Source organism: Perognathus longimembris, chromosome 18, assembly GCF_023159225.1.
Source record: "Perognathus longimembris pacificus isolate PPM17 chromosome 18, ASM2315922v1, whole genome shotgun sequence".
Taxonomy (NCBI): Eukaryota; Metazoa; Chordata; class Mammalia; order Rodentia; family Heteromyidae; genus Perognathus; species Perognathus longimembris.
This window is the reverse complement of record NC_063178.1, coordinates 970110-983907: the sequence shown is the minus strand read 5'-3', so window position 1 is coordinate 983907 and position 13798 is coordinate 970110. Positions and strand designations below refer to the sequence as shown.

The 13798-nt window shown below is 60.1% G+C and overlaps 3 protein-coding genes across 3 annotated transcripts in view; 2 read left to right on the top strand and 1 right to left on the bottom strand.

Annotated features, from left to right (window-relative positions):
* Egln1 (egl-9 family hypoxia inducible factor 1) overlaps nt 1–11238 on the top strand; it is a 34686-nt gene extending 23448 nt beyond the window's left edge. The window contains exons 6-7 of the mRNA XM_048367454.1: nt 11006–11015; nt 11217–11238. The gene's annotated coding sequence lies outside the window, so the exon portion shown is untranslated. The remainder of the gene's footprint in view (nt 1–11005; nt 11016–11216) is intronic.
* Nucleotides 2546–10523, bottom strand: Sprtn (SprT-like N-terminal domain). Its single transcript, XM_048367455.1, is given in 7 exon segments — nt 2546–3913; nt 5359–5572; nt 5574–5603; nt 5605–5628; nt 7199–7327; nt 9436–9535; nt 10027–10523. Coding segments are annotated over 7 exon segments (1242 nt in total). The 5' UTR covers nt 10248–10523; the 3' UTR covers nt 2546–3389.
* On the top strand, nt 10783–13334 carry Exoc8 (exocyst complex component 8). Its single transcript, XM_048367452.1, has one exon. It carries the CDS (start codon nt 10898–10900, stop codon nt 13049–13051), a length of 2154 nt encoding a protein of 717 aa, XP_048223409.1. The 5' UTR covers nt 10783–10897; the 3' UTR covers nt 13052–13334.
* The last annotated feature ends 464 nt before the right edge of the window (nt 13335–13798 follow it).

The window sequence follows — 13798 nt, the reverse complement described above, 5'->3', positions numbered from 1 at the left end:
AGGCACTGTGGCCTGTGCCTATAATCCTAGCTACTCAGGAGGCTGAGATCTGAGGATCACAGTTGGAAGCCAGCCTGGGCAGGAAAGTCTGTGAGACTCATCTCCAATAAACTACAGAAGTGGCGGGGAGGGAGCCATTGGTGGATCTGTGGTTCAAGTGATAGAGTGCCAGCTTTGAGCAAAAAAGCTTGCCGATAGTGCTCTGAGTTCAAGCCCCAAGACTAGCATAAAAAAAGAAAAAAAGAGAGAAAGACAAGCAAAAACGAGTTCTTTGATATAATGTAAACGGGAGGGGCCATGGAAATTTCAGAAAACATTTTTGCATGTGTGCATACATTCCATTCCTAGGACTTGAACTCAGGGCCTGGGTGCTATCCCTATCCCTCAAGTTTTTCATTCAAGTGCTCTACCACTAGAGCACAACTATATTTCTTGCTTTTTGCTGGTTAATTGCCGACGGGAGTTCAAGGACTTTCCAGACTGGGCTGGTTTCAAACCAAGATCCTCAGATCTCAGCCTCCCAAGTGTCTGGGATTGCAGGTGTGAGCCCAGATTGTAGTGCCCCACCCCCACCCCGTCCCATCCTGGGGCTTGAACTCAGGGCCTGAGCACTGTCCCTGGCTTCTTTTGCTCAAGGCCAGCACTCTACCACTTGAGCCACAGTGTCACTTACGGCTGTTTCTGTGTATGTGGTGCTGAGGAATCGAACCCAGGGCTTCATGCATGCTAGGCAAGCACTCCACAGCTGAGCCACATTCCCAGCTCCTTTTTTTTTTTTTTTTTTTTTTTTGCCAGTCCTGGGCCTTGGACTCAGGGCCTGAGCACTGTCCCTGGCTTTTTCCCGCTCAAGGCTAGCACTCTGCCACTTGAGCCACAGCGCCGCTTCTGGCCGTTTTCTGTATATGTGGTGCTGGGGAATTGAACCTAGGGCCTCGTGTATCCGAGGCAGGCACTCTTGCCGCTAGGCCATATCCCCAGCCCCCTTTTTTTCTTTTTTTAAACTTTCTTTTGTTGATATAAAGATGATGCAGAAGCTGGGGTGCCGGTGGCTCACGCCTGTCATCCTAGCTACTCAGGAGGTTGAGATCTGAGGATCACAGTTCAAAGCCAGACCAGGCAGAAAAGTCCTTGTGAGACCTTATCTCCAATTAACCCCTCAAACACTGGAAGTAGAACCCTGGCCCAGTCATGCAGCATAGCCTTGAGCAAAAAGAGTTCAGGCAGAGCTCAGGCCCCAGGACAAACAGCAACAACCATGACGGTGGTGTACCTAGGGGTTACAGTTAGATAAGCCAGGTAAACTTCTTTTCTCCCACTTTTCCCTCCAGCTTGTAGTCTTAACACTGATGAAGTACAGGTTTAGTGAGCGTTCAGAATCTTGTCGGCTAGCAGGATCCCACCAGGAACCAGAGCAACTCTTGAGTTTTCGGGCCATTCCTTCTCCCCTCACCCTTTCTCCTCTCCCCATCCGCCGGCGCCCTTCCTCCCTCCTGGCCCTCACCCCAGGGCCACACCATTGTGTCCCCAAGCTCCGCAGGCACGCAGATGACGGCACTCACTCGGGAATGTACCTGGCTAGACGTGAGCTGTCTGCAGTCTTGTTCCTTCTGTGGTTTGGGCCCACATTTCATTCTCATTCCACAGCTCCTGGTGGCCCCAGAGGAACGCGCCAGCCTGTTTCCACGCCTGTGCGTTTTCTTGTCAGCTAAGAACTCACTAAAAGATGTGACCTGGATGCTTCCAGCTCAGCATCAACGATCCGGGCGACAGTCAGTGCGCCCGGCAGGAAGCCCAGCCCGGCACGGCCGGGCCGCTCGGCCCTTCTTCACCTGCAGACTCGGCCCTCGCGCAGACGTAAGCTCCACGCAGAGGCCAACGCCTTAGGTACTTCACAGCCTGGGAACTCAGAGCAGTTTGGCTTAAAAAGTACTTTATTGCAAATAACTTAGTAAACTGGTAAAGTATAATGGCACATATCCAACGAACATTCCAATAGTCATTTCTTTGTACTAAAGTAACTGTGTGTTTTAAGAAACATCAAAACTGTCGCTTGCTGAACCACAGATGCTTGCACTCTTTGTTGGGTGCAGTGAGCACGAACCCTGAGAGCCAGCACCCCGTCCCTGTGCACCCACAGAAATGAGGGGGGAATCTTTCTACAGCACCGCCTACAACCACTCCAAACTGAGTCACTCAAGTGGCCCGTTTGTGTGAGAAAAATACCGCAGAGGAATGAATGGGACAGCAAAGGAACTGCTTCCTAAAGTGCAAAAACCAGACTAAACCACAGTGGCCGGCCCCACGGTGAGGCGGGCGGACAGCACGAGTGGTGGACTAACGTGGGGGGGCACAGGACCTTTGGGAGCAAAGAAAACGTTAGCTCTGTGAAGGGAGCTAAGGTCACTCAGGTGTACGCTTCAGTCTTGCGCCCCTTCCTGAGGAGAAATCTTGCAGCAAAACTAAAGAGAACTGAACGAAGGCCCCGGGGAGACGCGGATGCAGCACGGGGGGGGGGGGGGGGGGCGGGGGGGGAGCGCGAACCGACGGAGCCTTGGGCCCTGTGGCTGGGCGACCGGGGCTGCTCCCCCTCCTCAGCCACAGTGCGGTCCCACTCCCTGCACGCGTCAGCAGGTGCCACGTGGCCCGGAACCGTCCGCGCGGGGGCACACTCACTCGGACTCGTCCGCGCACAGATCACACAGTCCTCAGACTCCCTGGGCTCCGTTCTGAGGCAGCCACTCAACTCAAGGTAAAACGTGGCCTCCGGAGCTAGAGCGGCCACTTTCCCTACCATTCCAAACTGACTTTCTGAGCTTTATTCCTTGTGTGTGGACCTCAAATCTACCTCTGCTTTTCAGGAACGGTGGAACAGAACTGTCTTCAAAATAACTCTGTATAATTCTTTAAAATAGAGGAAATTCTTTAAAATCTGCCACCACCTCTTAGAAAGGTAGAAGATTCTGTAAATATAGAAAATTTGTTTCCTGTTATGATTTTGAAAGAAAAAAAAGGCTTGGGAAAACAAAACTTGAGCACCCGAGACGCCTGCCCTGCTGCGCGTGCGCACCTGCGGTGACCGGGCTCAGGGCCTGGGCGGGGAGCCCGGGAGGGACGCGGCCTCGGGCCCGCCTTCCGGAGCAGGGGGGGAGGAGGGGTCCGCACCCGCACGGCCCGGGGCAGGCCCGGGGCAGCCAGGCCGCAGCGAGGCGAGGCCAGGCTGCGGGCAGCACCCTGAGTTGTCCGGCAGCTTCCCTGGAATGGGGTCTTGGCGTGTCACCCGGGCTCGTGAGTCCCAGGGGTCCCGAGGCTGAGTGAGGGGCGCCTGCCGGTGGGGTCACCCCGCCCGCCGCTGTCATGGAGCCTCGGCCTCCACCAGCCCCAGCCCCGTCTCACAGAACCTCGGGCCGGGGCGAGCCGCGCCCCACCTCAGACCCCGCGGCCCCCGGCGTCCCCGCGGTCCCCTCCAGACACAAGTCCAAGTGCTGGTTGATCTGCGCTTCCGCCACGGCCCCCAGACACACGGGGCAGCTGACCACGCGGCTCCCAGCCCCGGGCCCGGCCGGCGCCCGGGCCCCCGCTCCTTCCCGACGGCAAGGCCGTCCAAAGCCGCCTCGGGCTCCAGCCGGGGCCGTTTGCGGGCGGCCCGAGGGTCCTCGCGCCTGCGGGTCTCCGGGGACGCCGAGGCGGGCCCCGTGGGCTCCGGGGGGCGGGCTGGGGCGCGGGGAGGCGAGCGAGGGCACGCTCACGCTGCGGAAGGCCTTCGGGGGGAAGTAGCTGCTCAGGACGCTCTGGCGGCCGGCGCCGGGGGGCGCTTCTCCACGGAGGGGGCGCGGGGGCGGCGGGCGGTCTCCCCGAGGACGTAGCCTTTCCCCACTGAAGGGCACCAGCTGCGGGGCCGCCCGTCTGCCGTCGCCTGCACGAGAAGCGGCCGGTGAACTCCGCGGAAGCCGCGCGGCGCGGGCTCCCTTCTCACCCGCAGCCCACGAAGCCCGCTCGCGGGAGGAAGACGAGCTCCGCCCGCCACGGCTCTGAGGCACACGGGGACGAGAAAGGTCCCTCCTCTACCCAAAAGACCCCCTCGAGAAGGAGGGGGGGCTGGGAGCGGGGCCGCGCGGCAGAGCGCTCGCCCAGCGGGCGTGAAGCCCTGGCTTCCGCTCCTCCGCCGTGGCCTCACGCGCAGGGCTCGGGGACCCCGCCGGGCTCGGCGCTCCACCGCGGGGCCACCGCAGCCCCTCCCGCTTCCTCTGTGTGTGGGGGGCGCCGAGGAACTGAGCCCCAGGCTCCTCGCAGGCCAGGCAAGCCCTCCACGGCCGAGCCCCCCCCCCCCCCAGGCTCCTCGCAGGCCAGGCAAGCCCTCCACTGCCGAGCCCCCCCCCCCCAGGCTCCTCGCAGGCCAGGCAAAGCCCTCCACGGCCGAGCCCCCCCCCCCCAGGCTCCTCGCAGGCCAGGCAAGCCCTCCACGGCCGAGCCCCCCCCCCCCCCCAGGCTCCTCACAGGCCAGGCAAGCCCTCCACGGCCGAGCCCCCCCCCCCAGGCTCCTCGCAGGCCAGGCAAGCCCTCCACGGCCGAGCCCCCCCCCCCCCAGGCTCCTCGCAGGCCAGGCAAGCCCTCCACGGCCGAGCCCCCCCCCCCCAGGGCTCCTCGCAGGCCAGGCAAGCCCTCCACGGCCGAGCCCCCCCCCCCCCCCCAGGCTCCTCACAGGCCAGGCAAGCCCTCCACGGCCGAGCCCCCCCCCCCCAGGCTCCTCGCAGGCCAGGCAAGCCCTCCACGGCCGAGCCCCCCCCCCAGGCTCCTCGCAGGCCAGGCAAGCCCTCCACGGCCGAGCCCCCCCCCCAGGCTCCTCGCAGGCCAGGCAAGCCCTCCACGGCCGAGCCCCCCCCCCCCAGGCTCCTCGCAGGCCAGGCAAGCCCTCCACGGCCGAGCCCCCCCCCCCAGGCTCCTCGCAGGCCAGGCAAGCCCTCCACGGCCAAGCCCCCCGCCCCCAGGCTCCTCGCAGGCCAGGCAAGCCCTCCACGGCCGAGGCCCCCCCCCCCCCCCAGGCTCCTCGCAGGCCAGGCAAGCCCTCCACGGCCGAGCCCCACCCCCCCCCCAGGCTCCTCGCAGGCCAGGCAAGCCCTCCACGGCCGAGCCCCGCACGCCAGGCAAGCCCTCCACGGCCGAGCCCCCCCCCCCCAGGCTCCTCGCAGGCCAGGCAAGCCCTCCACTGCCGAGCCCCCGCACGCCAGGCAAGCCCTCCACGGCCGAGCCCCCCCCCCCAGGCTCCTCGCAGGCAGGCAAGCCCTCCACGGCCGAGCCCCCCCCCTCCCCCAGGCTCCTCGCAGGCCAGGCAAGCCCTCCACTGCCGAGTCCCTGTCCTACCTTGGCTCTCCACCGCAGGGCCGGGCGGCGGCTCTGCCTTCGCCTTCCGCTTGCCTTTCCTCGCGTGGCTCTCGGGCTCCCGCACTTTAACGAAGGTGCCGCCGCAGGTCTTCTGGTGCTCGGCCCACCAGTAGTCGTGGCGGGAGGGCGCCCTGTTGGTGGCGCGCTTGACGTAGCCGTGGTAGGGCTGCCGGTGCTGGCACGGGCCGTCGCAGGCGCCACCAGTGCCGCCGGTACTCCTCCACCCTCGTCGTGGAAGCTGTGGTAGATCTGGGCCCAAGGAAACGTTTCACCTTCAGAGCGGGTGTGCGGGGCCAGGGCACACTTCACAAACAGCCGTGTTTGAGACATGGGAACGGCTCTAGTTTGGAAAAACGAGCTACTCTAGCTTGTATTCAAGGGCCGACATTCATGGGAAATAACAAAAATTAATTTAATACTCCTTACCTGTGCAAAGATAGGGCAGGTAGGACAAAACGGAACCAGGAAACACCCCTGAGAATACTCTCTCAGAAACTAAGTGCTGTAATGAAAACAAAACCCCCACCTAGGTTCAAAGCCAGGCACCGCCAGCATTATAACCTTAGCTACTCGGGAGGCTGCTATCTGAGAACTGCAGTTTAAAGCTAGTCAGGGCAGGAATGTAGATTCTTTTTTTTTTTTTTTTTTTTTGCTAGTCCTGGGCCTTGGACTCAGGGCCTGAGCATTGTCCCTGGCTTCCTTTTGCTCAAGGCTAGCACTCTACCACTTGAGCCACAGCGCCACTTCTGGCCGTTTTCTGTATATGTGGTGCTGGGGAATTGAACCCAGGGCCTCATGTACACAAGGCAAGCTCTCTTGCCACTAGGCCATATCCCCAGCCCAGGAATTAGAGATTCTTATCTCCAATTAACTACCAAAAAAAGCCAGAAGTACTGCTGTGGCTCAGGTAGTAGAGTCCCAGCCTTGAGCACAAAAGCTCAGGGCTGGGCCCTGAGTTCAAGCCCCAAGACGGACCCCACAAAAGCAAAATAAAAAAAATTAGGATGGAAACAAGATTTAGTGTCACAGTATAACAAACATTAAAGCACGGAGAAATAACTGTGACCAAGCCAGAACTGTCTGAAAAGACAGCAGTGATTTCCTGGTCTGAATTCCTGGGAAGAATGCAACCTACCACCAGACTCAACTCCCCACCCTACCTTCAAAACCACAGCACACCGCACGACGACGAGGACAGGATCTTAACAGAGTGCTCACTCCGGGCCCCGAGGCCCAGGCCCAGCCTCCTCCCTCTCTTGACCTGCTTACACCCACAGGGATGGTCACCACAAGTTTGCGGGCATGTGAGCTCAGGCAGCCTGACGCCTCAACTGTCTGTACCCCGGGCTCTAGGCGGGCACGAACAAAAGCCCTCTTATGAGATGGGCACCGGAGCAGGGCAGACTGAGGGGGAAGGCCACAGTGAGGAATCACAGGGGGAAGTCCAGAAAGGGCTCCTAAAACGCTGGCCTGCAGGGGGAAGGAGCTAGGACTTAGGGGCAGTTCTGGCTCTACTGCCGTTCACTGCCAGGCACCAAAACAAGCCAATTACTTTCTGATGGCCTCTTGTTCACTGCTAACAATCCTCCGTGATATTACTACCCCAATCTCTACTTCTTAACTAAATCTCAGGAGTTACTGAAATAAATACTAACGATCATTAATGTGTACTGCTACCAGGCAGAATGATAGAAGCCTGTCATTCCAGCACTCTGAACCCCCATTTAAGGCCAGCAGAGACTGCATAGTGAGCTTTAGGGCGGCCCGAGTTACATGGTAGAGAGAGGAACTATGTTGTTTTCTATACTGTTCTCTATACCGTTATATTGGCTCCAGTCAGGTCGTTGATGCGACGCATGTGTTTACAAAACTCTGGACCATGTCCTTCCCGGTCTTTATCGTTATCAGTGACAAACAAATAGGCATGTATCATTTCATGCAAGAGGGTCTGAAACAGAAAACAACCTTATCAATTTGTGATGGCACTTCTGAAAATAAAATGCACTTTCTTACTCCACTAATTATCTTAAGCTTCAGTAAGAATACAGTCACAAAACTGCCACTCATATCCAAAGCTCTTCAGCTCTCAGGGAAACAGCTCTGTTCCAAGATGATCTGAGTACAAGCCCGGCCCAAGGTCAGTGAGCTCAACCTCATCAAAGCCTTCAAATTCTGACACTGTGAAACACACAAGCAAGTAAAAATGAGCTGGGTACTGGTAGCTCACACCTCTATCCCAACCACTCAGGAGATCTGAGGCTTGCGGTTCAAAGCCAGTCTGTGAGACTCTTACCTCCAATAAAGTACACGCACACCCAAAAGCTGGAAGTGTATTGGCCCCAAGTACAAGCCTCAGGACCTGTACATACATACATACATACACACATACACACACACACACACACACACACACACAGAGTAAAATGGAAAGACAAATCAGACAATAACACTTAACATAGCTATTAACTCCAAACATATAAAGTGCTCCCAATGTCAACAGGGATATGCGCCTATACAGTCCCTAACACTCGGGAGACAGAGACAGGTTTACTTGAGCCTAAAATCCGGGGCAAGCCTGGGCAGCATGGAAGGACCTCATGTCTAGAAACTAAACAAACAGGAACAACTGAAGCCCTGGGGTTGAGCCAGGTGGGGCAGCTCAACCCCCCATTCCCAGGACTAGTCTGGCACTCAGGAAGATGCTGGGAGCTCAAGATCACCCTTGAGCTACACGACAGGCTCCAGGCAGGCCTGGGCTACATGGTGATGCCCAAATATTGCCAAAAAAAGCTCGAGAGAAAAAACTGGGAAAATAAAATATCTCCTTATCCAGATGCTGGTGGTTCATGCCTACAGTCCTAGCTACTCAAAAGGTTGAGGTCTGAGGATCACAGCACAAAGTCAGTCCAGGCAGGAAAGTCCATGAGACTCTTAGCTTCAATAAACACTTAGAAAAAGCCACAAGTAGGCTTTGGCTCAAGGGGTAGACTGCTAGCCTTGAGCACAAAAAATTCTTAGCGACAATGCCCAGGTCCTGAATTCAAGCCCCAGGACCAGCACACACACAAAAAAACCCCACAACCAAACCAACTATCTCCCTTGGTCATTGTGAAAACAACTCCTTTAAAATGATCTACTGAACTTCTTGTGTGTGTGTGTGTGTGTGTGTGTGTGTGTGTGTGTGTGTGTGCTAGTACTGGGGCTTAAACTCCAGGCCTGGGTCCTGTGCTTTTGTGCTCAATGCTAGCTAGCATGCCACCATTTAAGCTACAACTTCACTTTCGGGCTTTTTGGTGGTGAATTGGAGATGAGTCTCACAGACTTCCTGTCTGGGCTGGATTTCAACCATGGCGCTCAAATCTCAACCTCCTGAGTAGCTAGAGTTACAGGCGTTAGTTAGCCTGTAACTTGCCTGAAAGTCAATGACACTCTATCCTGAAAACTCAAACGAAAAAAGCTGTTTTATAGTTCAAAAGTTCCTCAACAAGACCTAACACAGTGGCTCCCTCATTCCTGTAATCCTAGCTACTGGGGACGGAGAGGTTAGGAGGACTGAGTTTGAGGCAATCCATCTGACCTCAGGCAAAGTGGCAAAAGTTTATGAGACCCTCATCCCCAAGAGTACAAAGCTGGACACCGTGGCACATGCCAGTCATCCCAGGTACTCGGGACCAGGGTCCTGACCAGCTGGGACATAAACGTGAGACACTATTTTCACAAAGGAGAAGCCAATTAGGCTCCTAACAATGTACGCATCAGAAACAATAACACATGGCACCATACTGAGCATTCCAGTTTTACGTGTCTACCCGTGTCTCCATTTAGCCTATCCCCCAAGGTCTGAATGACTCATGTGCTTCCCACTGTTGCTCTACCTGGTCAGGACTGATGAGTACTAGCCACAGTGCTAGGCCCCAGTAATCCCAGCCAGGAGTAAAGAGACTCAAGCTCTCAAGAAAGAGACTGAAGAAATTTGAGTTCAAGACTACACTGGCCAAGAGATATAAAGAATAAAGTGGATTACTGAGTTAAGAATCAGATTTATGCTCAGAATACCTCTACAAGATCCTTTCTTGGTCTCAGCTTTAAGAGAGGTTCACTGAGACGAATGGAACACATCCCGCCTCTTCCTTCATAGAGGCAGATCCCAGCACACCTGCAAAAGTCACCACAACAACACATTAAGTGTATCAAATGCACAAACAGCAAATTCTGGGCCACTGGTGAGCCGTTTCCAGGAGGAAGGCCTCCCTGCAGATGGCTTCCTCCAATGAGAGTCTGGCCGGCACAGACACTCGGCCAGTGGGCGGTGGTGCCTCCTTACCTGTGCCCGCCCCCGCCCCCCCCCCCCAGGCCATCACGACAGGTGGGCCGTGGTGGACCTGCCTGTCTGCACCCTGAGGCTGGGTGAAGATGTGCGCGCCCGACTCCCCTCACGTTCAGGAAAGGTTACGGTGGCAACGCGGTAGAGGCAGATCCCTGGGAGGACACCGCGGGAGGGGCGGGGGGCGGCCCCGGGGCCTAGCGCGCTGTGCGTGTGTGAGGAGGGGCCCACGGCCCGCGGGTCCCCGCCCCGGGAGCCGCGTCCGGTGGGGGCGCCCCGCGGGCCGGGGCCAACGGCGGCGCGGGGCTCGCGGGCGCACTCACAGGGTCATGCGCACGCTCCACTTGACCTCCACGGCCTCCAGCCGGCCCCAGAAGAAACGGTCGTTGAACTGCACGAACAGCGCCTGCAGGTCCGGGGTGGGGTCCACCAGCTCCCAGGACGCGTCCACCAGCGACGGCGGCTCCCGCGCCGCCTCGCGCTGCGCGGCCCGCGCGTCCCACTCCCGCTGCAGCCGCAGCGCCACCACCAGATCCTCGTCCATCGCGCCCCCGGCCCTCCGCGGCTCACGGACGTCGCGCCGCGGACTCGCGAGAGCTCGGGCTCCGCCACCGAGCGCGCGCGCGCGCGCGCGCGCGCGGCCCCGCCCCGCCCCGGAACCGAGACGCGCGGCCCCGCGGCCGGACGTGGTACTGCGTGGCCCCGCGGGGGCGGGCCCGGGAACCCGGGTCTCCGGCCGAGGAAGTTTGCGGGAAATGGTTCGTCGCCTCGGCAGACTCGCGCAGCGCGACACACTCGGACCCTGCCCCGTGCCGGGCCCGTCTTTTTACTTCCGGTCGCTGCAATTTTTGCGCAGGCGCGCGGTGGGCGCTCGGGGCCCGGCGCAGGCGCACTGGGAGGCGCTCGGGCCCCGGCGCAGGCGCGCGGTGCGTGCTCGGCCCCGGCGCAGGCGCACTGGGAGGCGCTCGGGCCCCGGCGCAGGCGCGCGGTGCGTGCTCGGCCCCGGCGCAGGCGCACCGGGAGACGCTCGGCCCCGGCGCAGGCGCACCGGGAGACGCTCGGAGCCCTGAGGTGGAGTCGCGACGCTCGGGTCCGGCTCGTTCGTCGTCGTCGTCGTCCCCCCCGCGCGGGCACCGCGGCCGCGGTTTCCGCCCGGCGCGAGCGCGCGCCGCCGGCACGGAGCGGGCGGCGGCCATGTCGGACAGCGGGGCGAGCCGCCTGCGGCGGCAGCTGGAGTCGGGCGGGTTCGAGGCGCGGCTGTACGTGAAGCAGCTGTCGCAGCAGTCGGACGGCGACCGCGACCTGCAGGAGCACCGGCAGCGCGTGCAGGCGCTGGCCGAGGAGACGGCGCAGAACCTGAAGCGCAACGTCTACCAGAACTACCGGCAGTTCATCGAGACGGCGCGCGAGATCTCCTACCTGGAGAGCGAGATGTACCAGCTGAGCCACCTGCTGACGGAGCAGAAGAGCCGGCTGGAGAGCATCCCGCTGGCGCTGCTGCCGGCCGCCGCGGCGGGCGCCCCGGCCGGGGAGGACGCCGCCGCCGCCGCCGCCGCCGCGGGCCCGCGCGCGCGCGCCCCGCCCGCCGCCGCCGCCGCCGCCCCGCGCGACCCCGCGGCCCCGGGCGGCGAGGAGGGCCCGCGGCGCACGCTGACGACGCTGCTGGAGAAGGTGGAGGGCTGCCGCGCGCTGCTGGAGGCGCCGGGCCAGCGGCTGGTGTACAACGGGGACCTGGTGGAGTACGAGGCGGACCACATGGCGCAGCTGCAGCGCGTGCACGGCTTCCTGATGGACGACTGCCTGCTGGTGGCCACGTGGCTGCCGCAGCGGCGCGGCGCCTACCGCTACGACGCGCTCTACCCGCTGGACGGGCTGGCGGTGGTCAACGTCAAGGACAACCCGCCCATGAAGGACATGTTCAAGCTGCTCATGTTCCCCGAGAGCCGCATCTTCCAGGCGGAGAACGCCAAGGTCAAGCGCGAGTGGCTGGAGGTGCTGGAGGAGACCAAGCGCGCGCTGGGCGAGAAGCGGCGGCGCGCGCAGGAGCAGGCCGCCGCCCCCCGCGCCCCGCCGGCGGCGCCCGCGCGCGGCCCGCCCGCGGAGGAGGCCGCGCCCGCCGCCGAGCCCGCCGAGCCCGCGGAGCCGCCGGCCGAGCGCGTGGACCTCTCCCTGGAGTGGATCCAGGAGCTGCCCGAGGACCTGGACGTGTGCATCGCCCAGCGCGACTTCGAGGGCGCCGTGGACCTGCTCGACAAGCTGGGCCGCTACCTGGAGGACAAGCCCAGCCCCCCGCCCGTGAAGGAGCTCCGCGCGCGCGTGGACGAGCGCGTGCGCCAGCTCACCGACGTGCTGGTGTTCGAGCTGTCCCCCGACCGCTCGCTGCGGGGCGGGCCCCGGGCCACGCGCCGGGCCGTGTCCCAGCTGATCCGGCTCGGCCAGGGCACCAAGGCCTGCGAGCTGTTCCTGCGCAACCGGGCCGCGGCGGTGCACACGGCCCTCCGCCAGCTGCGCATCGAGGGCGCCACGCTGCTCTACATCCACAAGCTGTGCCACGTCTTCTTCACCAGCCTCCTGGAGACGGCCCGGGAGTTCGAGACGGACTTCGCGGGCACCGACAGCGGCTGCTACTCGGCCTTCGTGGTGTGGGCCCGGTCGGCCATGGGCATGTTCGTGGACGCCTTCAGCAAGCAGGTGTTCGACAGCAAGGAGAGCCTGTCCACGGCCGCCGAGTGCGTGAAGGTGGCCAAGGAGCACTGCCGGCAGCTGGGGGAGATGGGGCTGGACCTCACCTTCGTCATCCACGCGCTGCTGGTGAAGGACATCCGGGGCGCCCTGCACAGCTACAAGGAGATCATCATCGAAGCCACCAAGCACCGCAACTCGGAGGAGATGTGGCGGCGGATGAACCTGATGACGCCCGAGGCGCTGGGCAAGCTCCGGGAGGAGATGAGGAGCTGCGGGGTGGGCGACTTCGAGCAGTACACGGGCGACGACTGCTGGGTGAACCTGAGCTACACGGTGGTGGCCTTCACCAAGCAGACCATGGGCTTCCTGGAGGAGGCGCTGAAGCTCTACTTCCCGGAGCTGCACATGGTGCTGCTGGAGAGCCTGGTGGAGGTCATCTTGGTGGCCGTCCAGCACGTGGACTACAGCCTCCGCTGCGAGCAGGACCCGGAGAAGAAGGCCTTCATCAGGCAGAACGCCTCCTTCCTCTACGAAACCGTCCTCCCTGTGGTGGAGAAGCGGTTCGAGGAGGGGGTCGGGAAGCCGGCCAAGCAGCTCCAGGACCTGAGGAACACATCCAGACTGGTCAGGGTGAACCCGGAGAGCACCACCTCCGTGGTCTGAGCCCTGCCGGGACGGAGCCTGCTCACATTCACGTTAGGTACACCTGTGTACTGCTTATAGCCTTCCGTCGGTAACAAAAAATGCCCACTTGGAAAAACTCGGTAAACCCATAGAACAAAGATGCTATTAGAAAAACTGAAACATCCTGTACTTTCAAATTACGCTATTTCTTTTAAAAAAAAATCTTTTTTGGGACTACAAATGTGATGTACAGAAGGGGGGGTTACAGTTACATAAGTCAGGTAAAGAGTACATTTCTGGCTGGGAATGTATCTCTTGGTGGTAAGAGTGTTTGCCTACCATGTCACTGCCCCGGGTTCAATTCCTCAGCATATCACATAAACAGAAAAGGCTGGAAGTGGCACTGTGGCTCAAATGGTGGAGTGCTAGCCTCGAGGAAAAAGAAGCTCAGGGACAGTGCCCAGGCCCTGAGTTCAAGCCCTAGGACTGGCAAAAAAAAAAAAAAAAAAAAAAGTACACTTCTTTTTGGACAGTGTCAAACTTTCCCTTTTTTCTCCCTATTAAAGAGCCATGCTGTGGTGTTTCAGATTATCCTTTGAGTTAAAACACACTTTTTCGCAGTATATGTTATGCTGCACAGAGAAATAATACCTGTAAATACAAAGCTTACATATGAAGTTTTCCAGTTTTCTAGAATGACAGGTTTCTTAGCAGATAGAGTGGCATATAAAACATGCTCACATTTCCTCTCTTTAAGTTGTAATTAAATAGTTTGGGGAAAAATGA